The sequence below is a fragment of the Tursiops truncatus genome, chromosome 7, assembly GCF_011762595.2.
Source record: "Tursiops truncatus isolate mTurTru1 chromosome 7, mTurTru1.mat.Y, whole genome shotgun sequence".
In the NCBI taxonomy this organism is placed as follows: domain Eukaryota; kingdom Metazoa; phylum Chordata; class Mammalia; order Artiodactyla; family Delphinidae; genus Tursiops; species Tursiops truncatus.
Window position 1 is genome coordinate 2,872,524 of NC_047040.1, and position 19,570 is coordinate 2,892,093.

Below are 19,570 nucleotides of genomic sequence, written 5' to 3' on the forward strand. Positions count from 1 at the left end.
AGGTAGTAAAAAACATCTCGGGTTTCTGAACTCTGCCCACACCGCCTTAATATTGGCCTTAAAACAGATTACCCTCCAAGGGATTATTATCATTATTAAATCATAATATTGTGAAAATAATTAAACCATTCTACCATACAGGTGGTTTTTTCTTTCTTTCCTTTTTTTTTTTCTTTTCCATTTCTACCTGAGTGTCAACAGAGAATTACTGCAATGCATTTTTAGTTATGGTTCTTAATTTGTGGAAACAAAGGCTGTCAAGGCAACATGCAATCCACAGACAGACAGGCGTCATCAGGTCGAGAAGGGTTATTTCTCCCTGAGGGTTATTCCTAAATTTCTTCATGATAAATGCTTTTTATTAGCACTTGACTGTTCTCTGGATTCTCCAGTTTTATGCGTCAGAAACTTCAGTTTCACTAGAGGAAAGATTAGCTACAAGGCAACGTCCAGAAGATTAGCCAGAATACATGTATGAGATAAACCAACAACAAAGTTAATGAATGACTAGTATCTGATTTTGCAAAAGCTTTTAGTTATCAAGCTGTGAAGCTCTGAATAAGCAAACCGACATGAAAACCCACAAAAGTCTATAAATTTGTACACAGGTGTTGCTAAATCCTAGGGCGTGGCAGTAGTCTCAAAGTTACTTTAGTTCATCAGTGATCCACAGTTAAGATAGTTTATCTTCATTATCCCTGAGAAAGCATTAAATAAGAAGACACAGCTTCAGCTCACTGTCTGAAAGACACAACGTGACTCTGCCATGTGACTCCTGATTTGAAGCAAATTCTTTTCCAAGACCTCCAATTTAATGCTCTACATTAAAACAAGAATAAACGAGAAACATATAAGAATATTTATAATTGAAGAATTTGAAAGTAATTTTTATTTTTAAAAAAAGACCAGGATTCTATGTGATCCTGATGTTGTAAAAGATCTATTCTGCAAATTTTGTAACAGTCGACTGAGACAGATACGTGACAGGGTTTTAATAGGTACTGTCACTACAAACAATTCTTAATAAGACAGCTTTTGCATCTGGGAAAGGACGACAGGAGAGTATGTTAAAGATGAAAGATTATGGTATCAACAAGGCTCAAATTTGGACTTCTCAGGAAAAAACTACCCAAAATTACAGCTAAAGATTTGCAGTTAACAGAAAATCTATTCAAAACCGAGTCATCCCATGTGGGATTCTCTAATTTCTCTAAGAGCACCTCTGCCCCCCACGTCTCTGATCTGCGTGTGTCTTCTAGAATTACCTGCCGCGTAAGGGCTGCTGGGATTTCCCCAGGCTTCCTGCATGGCTTCAGTCATGGCCTGGATGACCTCCGGCTCCAGGGGGGTGGTTGCATTATAGTCCATATACACTTTCCTGCTGGAGAGAAAATAAAGACGTGCCTATTAGGGAAAAGAAGGTGAGATCTGGAAACACAGCTGCACCCTGTCTATCGTAGCAACAGGAGCAAATAATTCAAGGTCGGGGTGCTTCTCTGCATTTACATGTGCCGGATGCTACAAGCTCAGAAATTTCCACATCTTCATTACTTATGGAAAATGTATACATGTTTTCCAACCATCTATCAATAGTATTTGCTAGTTTCCTTTATCACTGTTAGGAAATTGTCCCTTTGGACTTTCAAAACTTTTTTCCACCGCTTGGTAGGAGGGGTGGTGCGCTGGGCCTGGGCTACCTACCTGACTCTGACCTTCCTCCTGGGGGAAGCAGGGGAACCTTGCAGTCCCAGGGAGCCGCACATTCCTCAGGGCTTTTTCCCTGGTTTTTCAACTTCACCACTTCACCAGTAGTTTTCCTTTATTTCCCTGCAGTGCCTGCGATGGCGTGAGGCTCGGGTGATCTAGGCGCCCACTGCTCCCCCTCTCTCCCCTCTGCCTCCCCTGAGATGCAGTCTCCTCTGCGGGGTGGGGGGCATGTGCAGGCTTCTCCTCCCTTTGCACTTTCCGTTTTCTTTGCCTAGAATGACCACACTGACACCCCCACCTTACTTTTTAGGTCTTTGCTCCAACTTGACCTTCTTGTGAGGCAAACTGGGCTCTAAATAAAATTGCAGCCACCCATGCCCTCCTCCCCAGGGCTGTGCCCCCTGGCACCCCGTTTCTCCAAGGCACCCCATCATCTAACACACTAGACTTGCTCCTTGTTTATTCTCTGTCTCAACAGAAAGTAACAGAACAGCAGCTCCACAAGCTCCCGTTTTCCTCCCAGCTCTGTCGCCAACACTGAGCACAACGGCCGGCGCAGAATAGGGGCTTGATTTATAAGGTGACAAATGTCACAGAAAGCGCACAGCCCCTGAAAGATCCCTAAGTGAAACTTATCTGTATATCTTTTTACCAGTACCAAAAACTTTCAGGAATATGTAATAGTAGGCAATCCTGCCAGATACCATTAATTATTTTACCTGACTTTAAAATCAGCAATAGCATTTAAACCAATCCACATGAAAATTCAAACACAATTACCAATGGTGGCTGTTGAAACACAGGTTCTTTAACCCACGGAGTGGTTTTTTTTGGCCGCGCCTTGCAGCATGTGGGATCTTAGTGCCCCAACCAGGGATCAAACCCATGGCCCCTGAAATGGAAGTGAGGACTCTTAACCACTGGACCACCAGGGAAGTCCCCCCCATGGAGTGTTTTAATGCAGCATCTTGTCTCTAAGATGCCCAAGCACAAGGCTTTGGGGCTTGGGAAGTCTGAGCAGCCATCCTTGGCCACCGGGGTATTAGGAATCCCTGGGTCCTGTTGAGTCTTAAATCTGCATGTGCCCCTAACGCTGCTCTCACTTCCAATGGTAAGTATTCCAAAATGACTCAAACTACTAGTGACCACAGCTCTTCAATCTCCTGCTTGGCTGAGTTAATTCAAAGCTTGAATTTCAGAACACTTCAGACATTTCTCTGCCCCATTATTTGTTATTTCTTTAAAGTGCTATCAATATTGCACGGGAAAGCTAAACTTTATTAGGTTCATAACCAAAAAGAAAAAGGCATCACGAATCTCTTCTCCACTCGGTACATTTTCCCAGCTCCCTTTTCTCAGTTCCAAGCAAATGAGACCTAATGAAAGACATGGCAGATTTAGGCCTGGACCCACATTTTAAAGACACACACCCGTTCCTCACACTCAGGTAGAGAGGATTACCCCTCCTACCCAGAAAGTATTTAACAAATTCCTGGATTGAGGGTGAAGACTCACAAACAAACAAACAAAGATGCATTTCCCCCGCCCAAGGGAAGGTCCCAGCAGGCTGGAACAGCTCTGTGGGCTGGAGTGCCCCCCCGCCCCCGTCTTCACCCCCACTCTGCCAGGTGCTCAGGCCAGCAGCCTCGGGGCATCCGTCTTAACCCTACCTCTCCCATACTCGGAGGACGCATCAGCAACTACCGGGTTTATTCTCAGTACAAACCCTTCTCCCGCCACCCCTGCCACCACTGCGGTCCACACCGCCTCTCCCTCCTCGATTGTGACAAAACATTCCCAACTGGCTTCCCTGCTTCCTGCAACCCCTACTCCCTACAAAGCAGCCAGAAGGATTCCTTTAAAATGTAAAGTAGTAATTTGTAATATAATTAAATGACGTCACTCCACTCTCAAACCTCCAGGACACCCCAAGTCCTTCCTGGGCTCTGCGTCTCTGCTCGCGGACAGCTGCCCCAAGCCCCTCCGCTCCGCAGTCCTCACTACCCTGGACCCCAAGAGCTCGTTCCTGCCCTCGGGGCCTTTGCTGCGGTTTCCTCTTCCCCGCGCGCTCGCTCCCAGAACTTGTGCGGCTCACACCTGGATGTCACTCAGGTTTTAGCCCAAGCGTCACCTCCCCGGAGCCCTTCGCAGGCCACGCCTCGCATCCGCTCGTCCTCCCAGCGCTCATCCCTGCTTTAGGCCTCCCGCGCGGACAGCCGGGCGGCGCTGCATCCCCGCGCGGACCCTCATGCTCGCGAGAGACCGGCCTGCTGGCGGCCCCTCTCCTGGAAGGACCCCTCCCCTGGAAAGTGACCACCAGCTGGCCGCCCCCTCCCTCGGGGAGTGACCACCGGCCGGCCGCCACCCTCAGACCTCGCCACGCGGCGCCTGGAGGGCTTCCTGGAGGAGGGCGCCGACGGCTTCCCCTGCCTTCCGCTCAAGGAGCGCACCTCTCCGGCGGGCTCTTCTCTGCTCGGCTGCCAGGCTGACTCGCCGCTCGCCCCTGCGCGTCCCTGCTCCGCGGCCCGGCCGCCTCCATCCCAAGCCCTCCCAGCCCGGCCGCCCCGGGCGCAGCCCCAACCGCCAGAGCATGTCACTGTCAGGAGCGCCACCGGGGGGGGGGGGGGGGGGGGGGGCGCGAGGGCCGGGGCGAGTCCGGATTGGCTGAGGTGCGCACTCCCAGCCAATCCTCGCGCTTCAGTGGCGCTCCGCCGGGAGGCGGGGCCCCGGCTGCGCGCCGTCTGGTGATGGGCTGGAGGCGGGGCTTCATGCGCGTCACAGGGGGCGTGGTCCCGGCGGCGGAGCGCGGGCGGAAAGGCTGTGAGCTGGCCGTTGGCGGTGAGCGGGTAGGCGGCACCGAGAGCGAGGGCGGCGGGGGCCCGGGGGCGACCGGGGAGCTAGGGGTCCGCGTGCTTCCGCCCGGCTGGAGCGGGAGCCCCGGTCCTCCGAGGCCGGCGGGCCACGCCCTGCGTCACCGCTCCCGGGGGGCTCCACCATGATCCGACCCTCTGCTTGGGTGACTTTGAGTGAAATTAGGGCTCATTGCCTGCGGGTGGATCTGAGGGGTCTGGAGTGGAGACTGTTACAGGAGCCAAGGCAAGACATGAGGAACACCAGGCCCGGGCGCAAAGCGCAGGAAAGATGGATCCGGGACAGATTTAGGGAACGGGGTCTGCTGAATGTGGGGTACGCGGGAGGGTGAGGGAGGAGGATGTTAGTCCCTTTACCCTGACAGGAAGGAGCCCCGGGATGGGGAAGGTGATGGGCTGAGTTTCCGACCTGTTGGTTTGTCTGAGAGGCAGCCAAATGGACATGTCTAGTGTATCCTGCCAACCATAACACAAGTCAGTTGCGAAAGCGGTGAGAGAGGGCAAAGATCCAGATGTTTGAATTCTAATGAAGCCACCCACCGTCTCTTGCCCTTTTGACAAAATAACAATTTCTAAGTTTAATTGAGCCCTGAGCATGTGTCAGGCACTGTTCCAAGCGCCTTTCCTGTATTCACTAGTTTCCTCTTGATAACACCCTTATCAAGTGGGTGCCTTTATCCCCACTTTATATATGAGCAAACTCAGGTACAGAAAAGGTCAGCATCTTGCCCAGGTTTACACGGGGAGTAATGGAGCCAGAATTTGAATGCAGGAATGCTTTGTCAAGAAATTGAATTTTAGGGCTTCCTTGGTGGCGCAGTGGTTGGGAGTCTGCCTGCCGATGCAGGGGACACGGGTTCGTAGGGTTCGTGCCCCGGTCGGGGAAGATCCCACATGCCGCGGAGCGGCTGGGCCCGTGAGCCATGGCCGCTGAGCCTGCGCGTCCGGAGCCTGTGCTCCGCAGCGGGAGAGGCCACAGCAGTGAGAGGCCCATGTACCGAAAAAAAAAAAAAAAAAAAAAAAAAAAAAGAAATTGAATTTTAATTGGATGTTTGTAGACTTGCTCAATTTTATCTCCTGTTGGGGTCCAGAAGAAGTTGTTTTTTTCCAGCTCTTCAAGTCTCCACATTCCTGGACTCCTTATTTCCTTTCATTCTTGCTTGCAAACCGAGCTCATTTCTTGCCAAATGCGGCCAGGAGCAAAGGACACACCAACATTTAAGAAGCAAATAGAGGGCTTCCCTGGTGGCCCAATGGTTAAGAATCCACTTGCCACGGGTCATGGGTTCGAGCCCTGGTCCAGGAAGATCCCACATGCCGCGGAGCAACTAAGCCCATGTGCCACAACTACTGAGCCTGCACTCTAGAGCCCGCGAGCCACAACTCCTGAAGCCCGGGCGCTTAGAACTGTGCTCTGCAACAAGAGAAGCCACCACAATGAGAAGCCCTCGCACCGCAAGGAAGAGTAGCTCCTGCTCGCCGAACTAGAGAAAGCCCACGTGCAGCAACGAAGACCCAGCGCAGCCAAAATAAATAAATAAATTTTAAAAATACCCTTTCGAATTAAAATAATAATAATAAAGAAGCAAATAGATACACAGAAGCTCAAGGCCAGTGAAAAGAGGAGGAAAGGAAAGGGAATGAAGGAAGAGTGTCAAAATACAGAAGGTAGTGTAAGTGCAGCTGAGAGGAAATCTGAAGTATCTGCTGATACTCAGTAGTCAGTCGGGAGACACTGATGGTTTCAGCGAGAGGAATTTCAGTAGAGCAGTGGTGGGGGAGGGGTGATGCAGAGCTGAGGAAAGAACAGGACAAGAAAGGGTGGAGAAGGCAGGCAGCTCTTCAAAAGGTGGAGGAAGGAGGTCAAAGGGGTACAGGATGAAGGGGAAATGTTTTAGAGACTGAGCATGTTTATAGCTGACGGGAAGTAGCTAACAAGGAAGCTGAAGATAGAAAGAAGAGGTGAAGTCCTGGATGCAGTGAGCGGGCATGAGGGCAAGAGCAAAGGTGGGGGGCACGTTTCATTCTCTAAGTCTATATGGAAGGCCATAAGGGTGGGAGCTGGAGGGGCCCAGGGACCACTGACAAGGGGGTTGATTCATCTCCAGCCCCCCTTGGACCAGTTAGGCAGCGGTTAGAGGGTTTGTGTTTCCAGGTGGATATAGTGAGCGTAGTGGTGAAGTCAGAGACAAGACAGCGCCCCATGTGGCTGGTGATGTCCACACACAGAGGACCAGTGGCCTCTTCTCCACTCTTCCTAGAAACGGTAGCAGCCACCACGATTCCAAGTGGGCTGGTCAAACAGATGCAACAGGTGCCCTAACAGGGTGTCTTAATTACGAAATCAGTGTCCAATAAAGACCAAACGTTTGAGGAACGCCATCTCCATGGAAATGAGGAAGTAAATGCACCAAACAGCTCACACCTAAGGGAAAAAAGTCATACAGCACTCAGTGTCTTCAGTACAGGAAAGGTCTACAAGGAGATAAGGGGGTATATCTTATTTTTTAAAAAAGGCAGTCACAAAACAAGAACAAACAACAATAAAAAAAAACATATTGGGACCTCCCTGGCAGCTCAGTGGTTAAGACTCTGCGCTTCCACGGCAGGGGGTGCAGGTTCAACCCCTGGTTGGGGAAATAAGATCCCGCACGCTGAGTGGTGAGGCAAAAAAAAAAAGAAAAAAAAACATATCAGACAGAAACTATAATAATTGAGGTTTAGGGCTTCCCTGATAGCGCAGTGGTTAAGAATTCTCCTGCCAATGCAGGGGACACGGTTTCGAGCCCTGGTCTGGGAAGATGCCACATGCCGTGGAGCAACTAAGCTCGTGTGCCACAACTACTGAGCCTGCGCTCTAGAGCCCGTGAGACACAACTACTGAGCCCACATGCCACAACTACTGAAGCCCATGCACCTAGAGCCCATGCTCCACAACAAGAGAAGCCACCGCCATGAGAAGCCCACACACCGCAATGAAGAGCAGCCCCCGCTCGCCGCAACCAGAGAAAGCCCGTGCGCAGCAACGAAGACCCAACGCAGCCAAAAATAACTTAAATAAATAAATAAAATAATTGAGGTTTAAAAACAATAGAGTTGCCAGGGATTGGGGGGAAGGGAAGGATGGATAGGTAGAGCACAGGGGATTTTTAGGGCAGTGAAACCATTTTGAATGATACTATAATAGACAGATGTAATTATACAGTTGTGAAAACTCATGTACAACACCAAGAGTGAACCCCAATGTAACATGTGGGTGACAATGATGTGTCCACGTAGGTTCATTCGTTGTAACAAATGTTACCTTTGTGTGATCTCGGTAGTAGACAAGGTTAGACATATAGGGACAGGGTTATATGGGAACTCTGTTCTGCTCAGTTTTCCTGAGAACCTAAAACCGCTCTGAAAAATAAAGTCTGTTTTTTAAAAAATCAATAGAGGGACTTCCCTGGTGGTCCAGTGGTAAAGAATCCACCTTCCAATTCAGGGGACGCGGGTTCAACCCCTGGTCAGGGAACTAAGATCCGTGCCGTGGGGCAACCTAGCCTACGTGCCACAACTACTGAGCCCGCACGCCTCAACAAGAGAGCCCACATGCCACACACCACAGAGTCCACACGCTCTGGAGCCTGCACACAACAACTAAAGAAGAGAAAACCCGCACGCCACAACTACAGAAGCCCACACGTCGCAATGGAGGATCCCACATGCCGCAACGAAGACCCAACGCAGCCAAATACATAAATAAATATTTTTTAAAAATCAATAGATGGGCTGAATAAAATAGGCATAAAAAGTGAATTAATGCCCTAAATGCCTGAGCATAGGAATTCCCTCAGATTATTGCTCAAAAGCATAAAGAGATGAAAAATATGAAAGAAAAGAAACATCCATCTAATAGTGATTCTCAAGTGGGAGTGGCTTTCCCACCAGGGGACATTTGACAATGTGACAATGTTAGCCGTTGTAACTGAGGGTTGGCGCTTCCGGGATCTAGTGAGTAGAGGCCATGTATGCTGCCAACCACCCTACGATGCACTGGGTAGCCCAATTTGGGGCCAAATCTGGCCCCCAACGTCAAGAGTGCTGTGGTTGACAAACCCTGTTGTGGTTCCATATTTCCACTTGGTATCATTTCCTTCTGCCTGAGGACTTTGTTCAAGGTTTCTAGCAGGGCTAGTCTGCTGGTATGACTTTCAGCTTTTGTACATATGAGAAAAATCTTTATTTAGCCTTCATCTTTGATATCGTCCCTAGATATAGAATTCTAGCTTGAGTTTTTTCTTTCAATAAAGATTTTTCTCCACTGTTTTCTCGCTCACATTGTTTCCAACAAGAAATGTGCGATCACCCTTTATAAATTATGTGTCTTTATTTCTCGACTGCTTTTAATATTTTTGCTCTGTCACTGATTTTAAGCAACTTAGAATGTGATTTGATGTAATTCTCTTCATGTCATTGTGCTTTGAAGCTGGTATCCGTGAGTTTGTAGTGCTTATCAAGTTGGAAATTTGTCAGTAATTATATCTTCAAATAATTTTCTCTCTCCCCTGCTCCTTTGGGAAACTCTAATTACAAGTTGATTGGGCTGTATGAAGTTTTCCCACAGCTCACTGAAGTTCTGAGGGTTTTCTTCCCAGATCCCACCCCGTTTTTCCTTTTGTTTTTATAGTTGCTATGTCTTCAAGTTCACGAATCTTTTCTTCATCAGCATGTGATCTGTTGTTAAACCCATCCACCCAGTGTGCTTTCCACCACACATTTGTGTTTTTCTTCAGGAGGCTTATTTTGTGTCTTATATTTTCCATCTCTTTACTTAACATGAATTATCTTTTCTCTACCTTACGGCACTGTTTTAATGCTCTGGTCTCTAACATATTTGTCATTTCTGGGTCTGTTCTGACTGATTTTCTTCCCCTCTAGACGTGGCTCTTGTTTTCTTGCCTCTTTGCATACATTGAAAATTTGTATTGATTACTAGGTATTGTCAGTTTTATCAATACCTTCTAGGGTGCTGGGTATATAGTTTAATTTAAAATTTAAATGAGATCCTTGTAGGTTTAATGCAGTTGTAAGAATGGTACAGAGTCCCTCACCCAATTTTCCACAATGGTAACACCTCCCCACACTATAGTAACCCACTCTGTAAGTCTTCGTCTTTGGGTGTATTAGACCATTTACATATAATCATTAAATGGTAATACATCTTAAATCTACCATTTTATGATTTGCTTTCTATCTGTTTCATCTGGTTCTCAACTCTGTTTCCTTTTGCTTGCCTTCCTGTGGGTAATTGAACATTTTTTAGTTTTCCATCTTAATTTCTCAATAATGTTTAAAAACAGATATAATTCACATACCATAAATTTCACTCTTAAAGTGTAAAACTTAGCATTCACAAGGTTATGCAACTACCACCATCTAATCCCACAACATTTTCATCACCCCAAAAAGAAACACTGTACTCGTTAGCATTCAGTCCCCTCTTCCTCACCACAACCGCTATCAACAAGCCACTTTCTATCTCTATAGACTTGCCTTTTCTGGGTGCTTCATACAAATGGAATCATACAGCACGTGGCCTTTTGTGTCTAGCTTCTTTCAGTCAGGAAAATGTTCTCAAGGTTTCAGTCCAGGTTGTAGCATGTATCAGTAATTCCTTTTTGCTGACGATTACTACTCCTTTGCCTGGCTACACCACATTCCGCTTTTCCATTCATCACTTGATGGGCATTTGGATTGTCTCCAGTTTTTGACTATTATAAAGGACGCCACTCTGAGCATTCATGGACAGGTTTTCACGTGGAGATGTATTTTCAGGTCTCTTGCTTATATAATTAGGAGTGGAATTGCTGGGTGATATGGTAACTTTATATTTAACCTGAGGATTCCAATTTCTCAGCATCCTCAGCAACATTTGATGCCTGGTTGTTTTGATTTTAATTTAAAAAACTTTTTTTAAAAATTGTAGCCATCTTTGTGGGTGTGAAGTGATCTTGATTTGCATTTCGCTAATGACTAATCGTGATATTGCAATTTACAGTACATATAGTTCACCTTTGTCCCTGTTCCTAGTACACAGAGGAGATTAATCCAGTCCTGTTGCTACATCTTAGCCACAAGCACGAGCCCCCTCTGTCCTGTACTCCTCTGTCTGCAGACGGCTTTTGTCTCTGTTGTCCTCGTCTGCGTTCTGGGAGAATTAATCAAGTTTGTCTCCACGTCATTGCTCTGTTTTCCCAGGATCGGTCCTGCCTGTGCTGTTGTGCATTTATTATTATGGTTATAGTTTCATTCTCTTGCCATTTCATCTTAGCCTGTAGTCTCCTTATGAATTTTTGATTCCGGGTCAAAGGTGCCATTTACTGCATTTTCCTAAACATGTGGACTTCTTTTCCCCTGCAAAAGTTTCTTTAAATCCTACACTTCATTCCCAGCGTCATGTTTATCCTGAGTCTGCTGGATACCGTTCCTTCTTTCTCTGCAGGATTTTCCGCGGAGCCGTTTATGCAAGCTAAGCAAGCAGTTCAGACGTGGCGTCTGTCAGCTGAAGGGCAGGTGGTCTCCCGGCCCGTGTGGCCCGGGCCTGCCGGCGTGCCCCGTCTCCGGGCAGGGGCCTGTCCTGAGCAGGCCTGCCTCTGGTGGACTCATGGTCTTAAGCTCCTGCTACATCTACTCAGCGTTAGGTCATCACATCGTAAGAACCTACTCAGTTACTGCCGGATGACTGAGGTGAGGCCGTGGGCTCCAGATGCTGACCGACGCCCGGGACAGGCAGAAATACATGTGAGCCCGCGTGGACCACTTCCTTGGTGCTTCTGGAAGCCTGGGCGAGATGAGGACACTCCAGGAACTGCCCATCTGCCTGTGAGACAGGCTCCACGGGGGGCACCACCTGAACTGAATCCTGAAAGGAGCCCCAGGAGGGAAGCTCAGAGTCTGGGGAGAGTGGGCCTCACCACAAGGTGGGAAAGCACTGCTCTGAGGCCAGGGTCCCCGGCACAGTGGCTGGCAGGGTGGACAGGCCCAGTCACAGTGGGCTCCGTGTGCCAGGCCAGGTGCTTCTTCTGGATACGTGGGAAGACATGGCACGGGACGGGCTGCTGTAGGAAGCCCTCTGGCAGCACGTGAGGCGGCCGCCCCACGTGTGCTTTGGTCTCGGCCGGCTGTGGCCGTGCCTTCCTCCGCTGCTGCTCTCCTGCAGAGACTGTGGTCCGTGTCACACCCGGTCACTGGCCTGGCGAGACACCAGCGACCACACTGGCTCCACAGTCACAGCACTCGCCCGGGACACAGGCTTTCTCTGCTCCGACTCTAACCTGAGGCTGAAACTGCTTCGGAACAGGTTGCAGCAAGGCTCTCTGTCCCCAGCGCTGCCCCCGGCTGTGGCTCCCAACTCCATCCTGGCTGCGGGAAGGGAGGACGCAGGTGAACAGGGGTACTGAGGGTGGAACAAATTTTTAAAAAGAGCTGTTTGGTAATGACTGGCTTAAGAGACAAAACAGTCTTTGGCCATCAAGCACCACGCATCTCCTGGGAACGATGCGTCGTGCGGAAGGTGAGGGCTGACACCGAGGCAGTGAGGATCCAGCACCAAAAAATACAATACAGACGAGTGAGTCCTGCCAGGCGGACAGGAGACCCAACAGGCCTCACTCGGGTACCAGAGCAGGGGGAGCATCCCTGGATGTGACCTGTGGGGGGCCACGCGAGGTGCCGGCCCACGCGCAGCCAGTGCTAACCCTCTCTCCGGGCCCCTGGCCCCGGCCCAGCATTTGTCCTGGACTGCAGTGCACGGGGCCTGTGCGTAGTCTCCCCTCCAGCGCCGGGAACTCTTGGGACGTGGATTATTTCTTCCAACTGGCCATAAGTTAAAAACCAAACCAAACCAAAAGGAACAGTGAATTTACCGGGAGGGCCCTGGCCCAGTGCATTTGGTAATGAAAGTGAATGAGACCTAAGATGGATATTTAAAAAGAGATTAGAATTCAGTTTATACAGCTTGACATGAATAAACAGACATTCTTAACAATGCAAGGTCCCCAAAGGCCTCTATCACGGAGTTTTTTGAAGAATTTTTTCAAACTACAATTCTTTCAATAAATCAATTTTGGTAACCCATGGAACCCCAGGGCATGAGCGGTAACTTCAGCAGGTGATACGAACCCCTCTGCAATGGCCCCTCCAACCTGCTGGATTCGCTTGAGGCAGGCCATGGGAGCACGGGGAAGAAGGGTGTGACAGGTTTTCTCATTTTCCGAGTTCTTCTTTGGCAAAGGAAAACATTATTTTACTAAAACTATGTATTAGCATCTTACTAGACACTTTATGAAGAATAATGAACTTGTAACAAACCTGACTTTCCATTTTTAAGTGGATGGAAGTGAAACAACCCCGGAACAGATGGCAGCGCCTGGGAAAGGGTCTCCTTAAAGCTGCCATTGGTGGTTAACGTCTTTTTTATTTATTTATTTATTTATTTATGCCTGTGTTGGCTCTTCATTGCTGTGCGCGGGCGTCTCATTGCGGTGGCTTCTCTTGTTGCGGACACGGGCTCTAGGCTTGCGGGCTCTAGAGCGCAGGATCAGGAGTTATGGCGCACGGGCTTAGTTGCTCCACAGCATGTGGGATCGTCCCAGACCAGGGCTCGAACCTGCATCCCCTGTGGTGGCTAACATCTTGTTGGACTTTTTTTTTTTTTTTGCGGTACACAGGCCTCTCACCGCTGTGGCCTCTCCTGTTGCGGAGCACAGGCTCTGGACGCGCAGGCTCAGTGGCCATGGCTCACAGGCCCAGCTGCTCTGCGGCATGTGGGATCTTCCCGGACCGGGGCACGAACCCGTGTCCCCCGCGTCGGCAGGCGGACTCCCAGCCACTGCGCCACCAGGGAAGCCCCTGGGCTTTTTATATGAAGAGAATTCTGCTTGATCTGATAATCAAATCAGCAGAAAGTCCAATGGTAACAGGAATTTGGTTTTTTTCACAGCTGTTCTTTAAAGAAAGAAGGGCGGGGCTCACGGAGCAACCCAGGGAACAGTGGGATTTGTCCCCTGAAGACATGTAACACATTGTGGTGATCACCACTGCCTGGGAGCTTGCCCTCCGAGATTACTTTGCTAAAGCTCCAGCATCTGGCAGGACTGCTGAATCAGCTTCTGCTGCCCTAAGACAGAGACACGCTGCCTCCGCCCCCAGACGTCCTGAGAGCGGCCTGGCTGTGGCCAAGCCACGGGGAAGGGCGCTGGCGCCTCCCGAAGTTGTGAAGTCTTCCTAGACGAGTGTGCAAGCCCCGGGTAACGAAGGGCAGAAGAAGACGTGCACGGACACTTTGGAGCACTGAAACCGGCAAACACAAAGGGACACGTTCCTCTCAAAGACTACATTCAAAATAGTTTAGCTACTGCAAATGGTCTGAATAGGGGAACGTTTTAACATGAAGTTTGTACTGCAGGCTTCTCCAGCCACGTGCAAGGCCTGACTTATCTGAGGTCGGTCGATCAGACAAGCAGGCCTCTGAGGCCCTCAGTGCTTGGAGGTGAGGGCAGGTAAAGCAGGGCGTCTTGTGAAGCTACCCATAACCCACGACACACCGCTCCCTGGGGCCAGCGTTCTGCAACAACGCACAGTGGCTGAAAAGAACACACAGGAGGTGCGAAGACCAGGACTGCAGGGAAAGAGGAGACACAAAGCCGGGAGGTCAGTGCTCAACACCCAGGTTACACTCGGCCCAGCTCCTTAGAAAGGCTGCAGAGGAGGTAGCCTGCAGGTGGTGTGTTTGAGGGAAGGGGAGAGGCGAGATGTGAGCCTTCTCCTTCTGAGAGGGCTACTCTGGGGAGCTGTTTCCTTCTAAGTGTTCCTGAAAAACACGCAGCTGACATACCCCATTTTAAAGAGTAGAGTCGTGGGGATCCACCTGACCTTCAGAGTCAGAGCTGTGCCACAGCGTCATGCCCCAGGCCTGCCCCACCCCACCCAGCCCCAGGGCTAGTCTGGCTGGCCAGACGCTAGCATCCCACCCCAACCCCCGCAAGTTAGAAATCATCAACTGTCTCTGGGCTGGTGGGGCACATGGACGGCAGCCAGAAATGTTACTTTGGCCTAAGAGTGGGAAAAAGACCCCAGGAAAGCAAAAGTCCTGGAGGTCAATGTCCCGCAGCCACCAAAAGGTGCCACGGGCCCCGCTGGCCAAGCACCCAGCACAGTACCACTGGCCCACGGAGATGGGCCAAGCTGGGTGGGCTCCTTAACAAGATGGGAGGGGGCAGGGAGGTAAAACGCCTCTGAGATCGCCACTGGACAGAAAGGGATGATCGTTACGTGGAAATGTCATTTTTGAAGAACTGCTTGACCATGTATTTTTCTATACTGTGTGAGGTCAGAATTAACAAGGGATCCTCTCCCTTGTTTTCTATATTGTGTGAGGTCAGAATTAACAAGGGATCCTCTCCCTTTCAGTCTGGCCCAGAGGGCAAAGTCTTCACCTGCATCACACACGTTTCCATTTCACTACGGGCGCTGCCATCATTTCTTCCACCTCTGTCCGCACCACCAGGGGAGGGTGCCGCCGGGAGAGCTGGGGGTTGTGAAATGACTCGGGCTAGAGCTGGCAGAGAGCAGCACGCCCTGGGTCACAGGGGCACCAATCAGGCGTGTCGATGGCCAGCTGCTACCCTCCTGACCCCCTAGCAGAGGATGGCTCTGAAGCCAGTTGGTGAGTTGAAGTATGTGAACTGGAGCGCCCCTCCCAGGGTGACTGTGCCTGACAGGCTCTGGGCCACAGAGACGCCACCATGCCCTTAACCAGCCCCATCCTTCCTGCTCTGCACACCCGACGGAGTGGCCCGTCAGCCAGGGTCACCCTCCGGTCTAATGGGCATGATTGCTGGTTACAAATGGGAAGCATGGCCCGAATTCCTCCCCCGCTGATCTCCAGGACAGACTGATCTCATAATCTGGGATCACGTCATAAATTAAGAAAAACGAGCCAGACCGGTTAGCTGGTAGACGGGGGAATCCAGAGGCCTAAGGAGGCTGGCTGTCAGGTACACTGGAGCGTTAGGTGAGCGGCAGACAAAACCATACAGATAGTTATTCTGCATTTGATTCCAAGGGTTCAGATGTCGAACGCTGTAATAAAGCCGCTCTCCTCTCTCGGTGTTCTGACTCTGAAGTGCACTGCCTGACCCAGGAATGGCTGAGTGACGCCACTGATTCCTGGCCCTCCAAGGCCTGGGAGACTCAACCCCGAGACGGGGCCCAGAATCAGAGAACTCGGAAGGCCACATGGGTGGTCTCAGTGGCATCAGACATTGTTTGGGCCGATTCCTGAGGTATCTCTCCTGTCCCCAGAACACGAGGGTCTGGCTCTCTTGCGCAGTGGCTCACAGACACATGATGGCAGAAACACCAAGCCCCTGGCGGGGCTGCGCTCCAGCCAGTTTCCTCTGGGCAGCATGTGAGAAAGGGCTCCCTGCTATTATTATTATTATTTTTTAGTTCATCCAGATCTAGCTTCAAAGGGTCCCTAAACTTCTTTGCCCCATCTGGACCTGAAAACAGGAGCTGATTTTCACAAGCCAAATTCTCGTTGCATTTGGACAGAACGAATACTGTGTCTTTTATATTTTCTTTGTATTTCTCTTCAATAGTTGCTTGACCCAACATCTTTCTGTCTGCTCTATACAATGAAAATACAAACTAAATGAGAATAGAAAAAAATAATTAAAGCATTAAATTGTACAAATTACAAATCTGTTCCAAAATATACTTACATTAAATAAAATACGCATTTCAGTAAGAGATCTACAGTGAACGACCATATGCATTCTGGGAAGCTTCACGACACCTGGGCAGGGCCAACATTCGTGGAAGGAGCGAAGGGAATTCGCATCCAATCACGGTTTGCAGCGGGTTCTGACCGCTGTCTGCGAGCTACACTGAGCACATCATTAGCATCGCCTGGGCAGGGACTGACTGGGGAAAGGGGAGAAGCAAGCTCTAGCCTCAATGCTGAGTTCATCACAACTTCTCGAGAATCTCATTAACAGCCTATACAGTACAGTTTCAAAAAAGTAAACATGTTAAGGTAAGCAGACAACTCTTTAGGACCCGAAGCACATTTTCTGGCTGTATTTATGCGGAACTCTCTGTCTACAATGGGCGGTCGTGAAGAGGTGCTTCCTCGGGACGGCATGGTCGCGGGACTGGGGCGGCCCAGCAGGACTGAGGGGAGCCAGGGACGGGAGGAGACTCCCTTCTCGTTTCAGCTGGAGACAAGCTGGTAGCGCACAGTCCACGGCCCCGCAGCCCTCTCCTCCTGTCATCTGGCGTAGCGCTTAATGTAGTCTTCAACTTTATTCCGGAAGTCCTCCTGTGGGGCAGAGGGGAGGAAGGGGGGGTGAGTCAGCGCAGGGCGACACTTCAGGGACAAGCTGCGTGCCCCCGAGCCAAGGGCCCCCGCCAGCTCTCGGGAGGGCGTTAAGGGTCCGGCCTCCAATCCTCCAGTCGCCAAGGTGGCAGGAGACTCAGAGACCCACGGGGCTGAGTGCCACCTCCCTGTCACTCTGGGTGCCGGGAGGGGACACAAACAAGCTTTGGGCGGACGGGAACCGAAGACCCTGCGTTGTGCGGACGGGGAGAGTGAGATCCACCAGTGTGGTCAAGGTCACGATGCGGGTCCGGCCGGGACTCTGGACCACAAATGGGCATAAGCCTTGGCTGCAGCTCTCAGGAAGACCCTTGTGTCCTGATCTGTCTCCCCAGGACCCTGCTACCTATGGCCCAAGTGCAGCCCGCCATCAGGGTGACCACCCTGCCTGAGACGAGAGGTGGGCTTGCTACAGAGGGCGCTCCTTGGGCATCAAGCAGAGGCCACCTGGGGGCCTGGGCTGATCCCTCAGGGGTAAAAACGCTGTATGGATGCAGGTATCTCCCAGGCTAGCGCAAGAGGGAAAGCCACCTCAGATCTGAGCCAACGCCCCAAGTGTGTCCCCAGGTCTTTTCTCTCTAAGGTCAGGAGCAAAATTCCCTGGCCTTACAGGACTGGGAAGGGCCTCTGGGACTGTCTGAGCCACGAGTGACTTGGAGCCTGTCCACCTCAGAACACCCGTCCGCATTTGGTGGCGGGACGGCCTTGACCTGAAGGCGGGCTCTCAACCCTCTCACCCCCACCCACAGCTGCACACAGGGTCCCAGGCTTCAGTCCTATCCAGCAAGAGGCACAGCCCCGGGCCCTGCCTGCTGCAGGGGCCACCTGGGAGGCACGGGCGGAACGGGCCTGCTCTCCTCGGCCACGCTGCAGTCACTCTTTCAGGGTGGGGCGGGTTCAAGGAAAGGGGAGAAGGGGACCCCTGTGGTCGCCACCAGGCGGCCCAGGACTGTGCTCAGAGGCTCCCTCACAGCTGTCTGCCCGCAGCCAACACGGGCTGCACAGAAGCCCTGGCTGTCTTCAGCAAAACTCTCACAAGGTCACCTCCACGGTACCCAGCTGCCGACATACCATCGGCTCCCAGGCAGCCGCGGCCAAAGCTCCCGGGATGTGGAGTGACGATCCCACAGACACCCAGGACCACAGGTGCCTCAGCTCAGCCTTAATCACCTTTGCTCTCGTCAGTGAGAAGACCACGAACCCTGGGGCCAAACCGCCTGGGTTCAAATCTTGGGGTCCGCCCCTTCCTGGCAAGTCTTTCACTTCCTGGTGGCCCTGCTCCCTCAGCAGCAAATCAGGGGCAAGAGTCCCTCCCTCGTGGGTTGTCAGGGAAACAAGTGTGTCTGGGAGCAGGTATGACGCTGCCTGGCACCTGGAGGGCCACGCAGGGCTGCTGCTACACCATGTCACCACTGCCCTCCTGCTGCCCTGCCCCAGTCACACGGGGCCTCTGAAGCATCGCTGAACACCAGGAGCGCAGTCCTGCCTCAGGGCCTTTGCGCTGCCGCTGAGGCCTCTGGAACGCTCCCGCCTGAGGTCCACTTGGTTCACAACCGGCCTCTACTCACATCTTACCAGAAGGGCTTTCCCTGAGAACCCGACATAAAGCAGCAACACCCATATCTGCGAAGCACAATAAAATGAAGTCTGCCTGTAAGCTGCAAGTCTCTTCCTATTTCATACAAAGAGCAGGAAACACCCTTCCGAGAACAATAAAAAATAAACAATCGTAACATGTTTTTTCTCCTCCTGGCTCTATAAGGGTGTTCCCTCCCGACAAGGTTTAGTCTACAGGGGCTACAACTGTTAGTGCTGAGTGGGGACATCCTTGTTGGGCACAATGACAATGACAGGTGGAGTTAGAACTTGAACAGAGCCTCCTGGGGGCCCGCCAGCAAGGCTTGTCAGCACAGCGGACAAACAAAGGCTCCTCCCCGCCAGGGCCGCCCCGAGGGTGTAGATGGCTGACTGCCAAAGGCCAGCGAGGCGAGACTGAAGACCTCGGCCACCTCCCGGCCTGCTCAGCAGGACGTGGCCTCCTCTGCCTGCCCGACCAGAGGCACCCGCCGACCCTCCGGGGCCACCGCCTGGCTCTCTGCTCCCCGCGTGCCGGGACACGTGCCGGGGGCCCTCCTGCCTGCCCTTCGGGGCCCTGCTAAGGCCGGCTGTGGTGAACACCACACGTGGCACATTTAAAACGCCCGCGCGCTCTGGCACACGGTAGGTCTTACATGTACAGAAGCAGCTGACCTCAACATTAAGCACGGTATTTAGAACCAGCTTGATGGCCTTTAGAACGTCCTACGTTCAGAGCCACGTCAGCCGATCCAACAGCGTTAGGTGGCTGACTCCTGGGCAGGGCAAGGATTCACAGGGAATGTGGCTCAGAAAACGAAACGTGAGGTCCTGTGACTAAACGGAGTCAGCGCCGCAGAGCTGTCTGCTTAGGCCCGACCAGCTCCGAACAACCTCCAGCAGCCTCACCTCGGCCACACTCGGCCGCCTCCCGGACCCTGTGCCTTGTGCCCGCACACTGTAAGGATGTGTGTACGAAGGGCATTTACTG

General features: G+C 51.4%; 2 protein-coding genes across 13 annotated transcripts in view; both read right to left on the reverse strand.

The window, feature by feature from the left end:
• SCLY (selenocysteine lyase) overlaps window positions 1–4,307 on the reverse strand; it is a 29,355-nt gene extending 25,048 nt beyond the window's left edge. For 3 of the 9 annotated variants that reach the window (XM_073807035.1, XM_033859452.2, XM_073807037.1), the window contains exons 1-2: window positions 4,158–4,307; window positions 1,266–1,381 (exon numbers count right to left, since the gene is read on the reverse strand). In XM_073807035.1, coding sequence (XP_073663136.1) covers window positions 1,266–1,381; window positions 4,158–4,246 — 205 coding nt within the window. In that variant the 5' untranslated portion in view covers window positions 4,247–4,307. Of the gene's footprint in view, window positions 1–1,265; window positions 1,382–1,701; window positions 1,837–4,080 lie in introns of those variants that run through there. The other 6 variants (XM_033859459.2, XM_073807036.1, XM_033859455.2 and 3 more) reach the window with 5 other exon arrangements.
• Window positions 4,308–16,279: 11,972 nt separating this feature from the next.
• UBE2F (ubiquitin conjugating enzyme E2 F (putative)) overlaps window positions 16,280–19,570 on the reverse strand; it is a 51,866-nt gene continuing 48,575 nt past the window's right edge. For all 4 annotated transcript variants that reach the window (XM_019923490.3, XM_004328349.4, XM_019923488.3 and 1 more), the window contains one exon: window positions 16,280–16,947. In XM_019923490.3, the coding sequence (XP_019779049.1) occupies window positions 16,897–16,947 (51 nt within the window). In that variant the 3' untranslated portion in view covers window positions 16,280–16,896. The remainder of the gene's footprint in view (window positions 16,948–19,570) is intronic.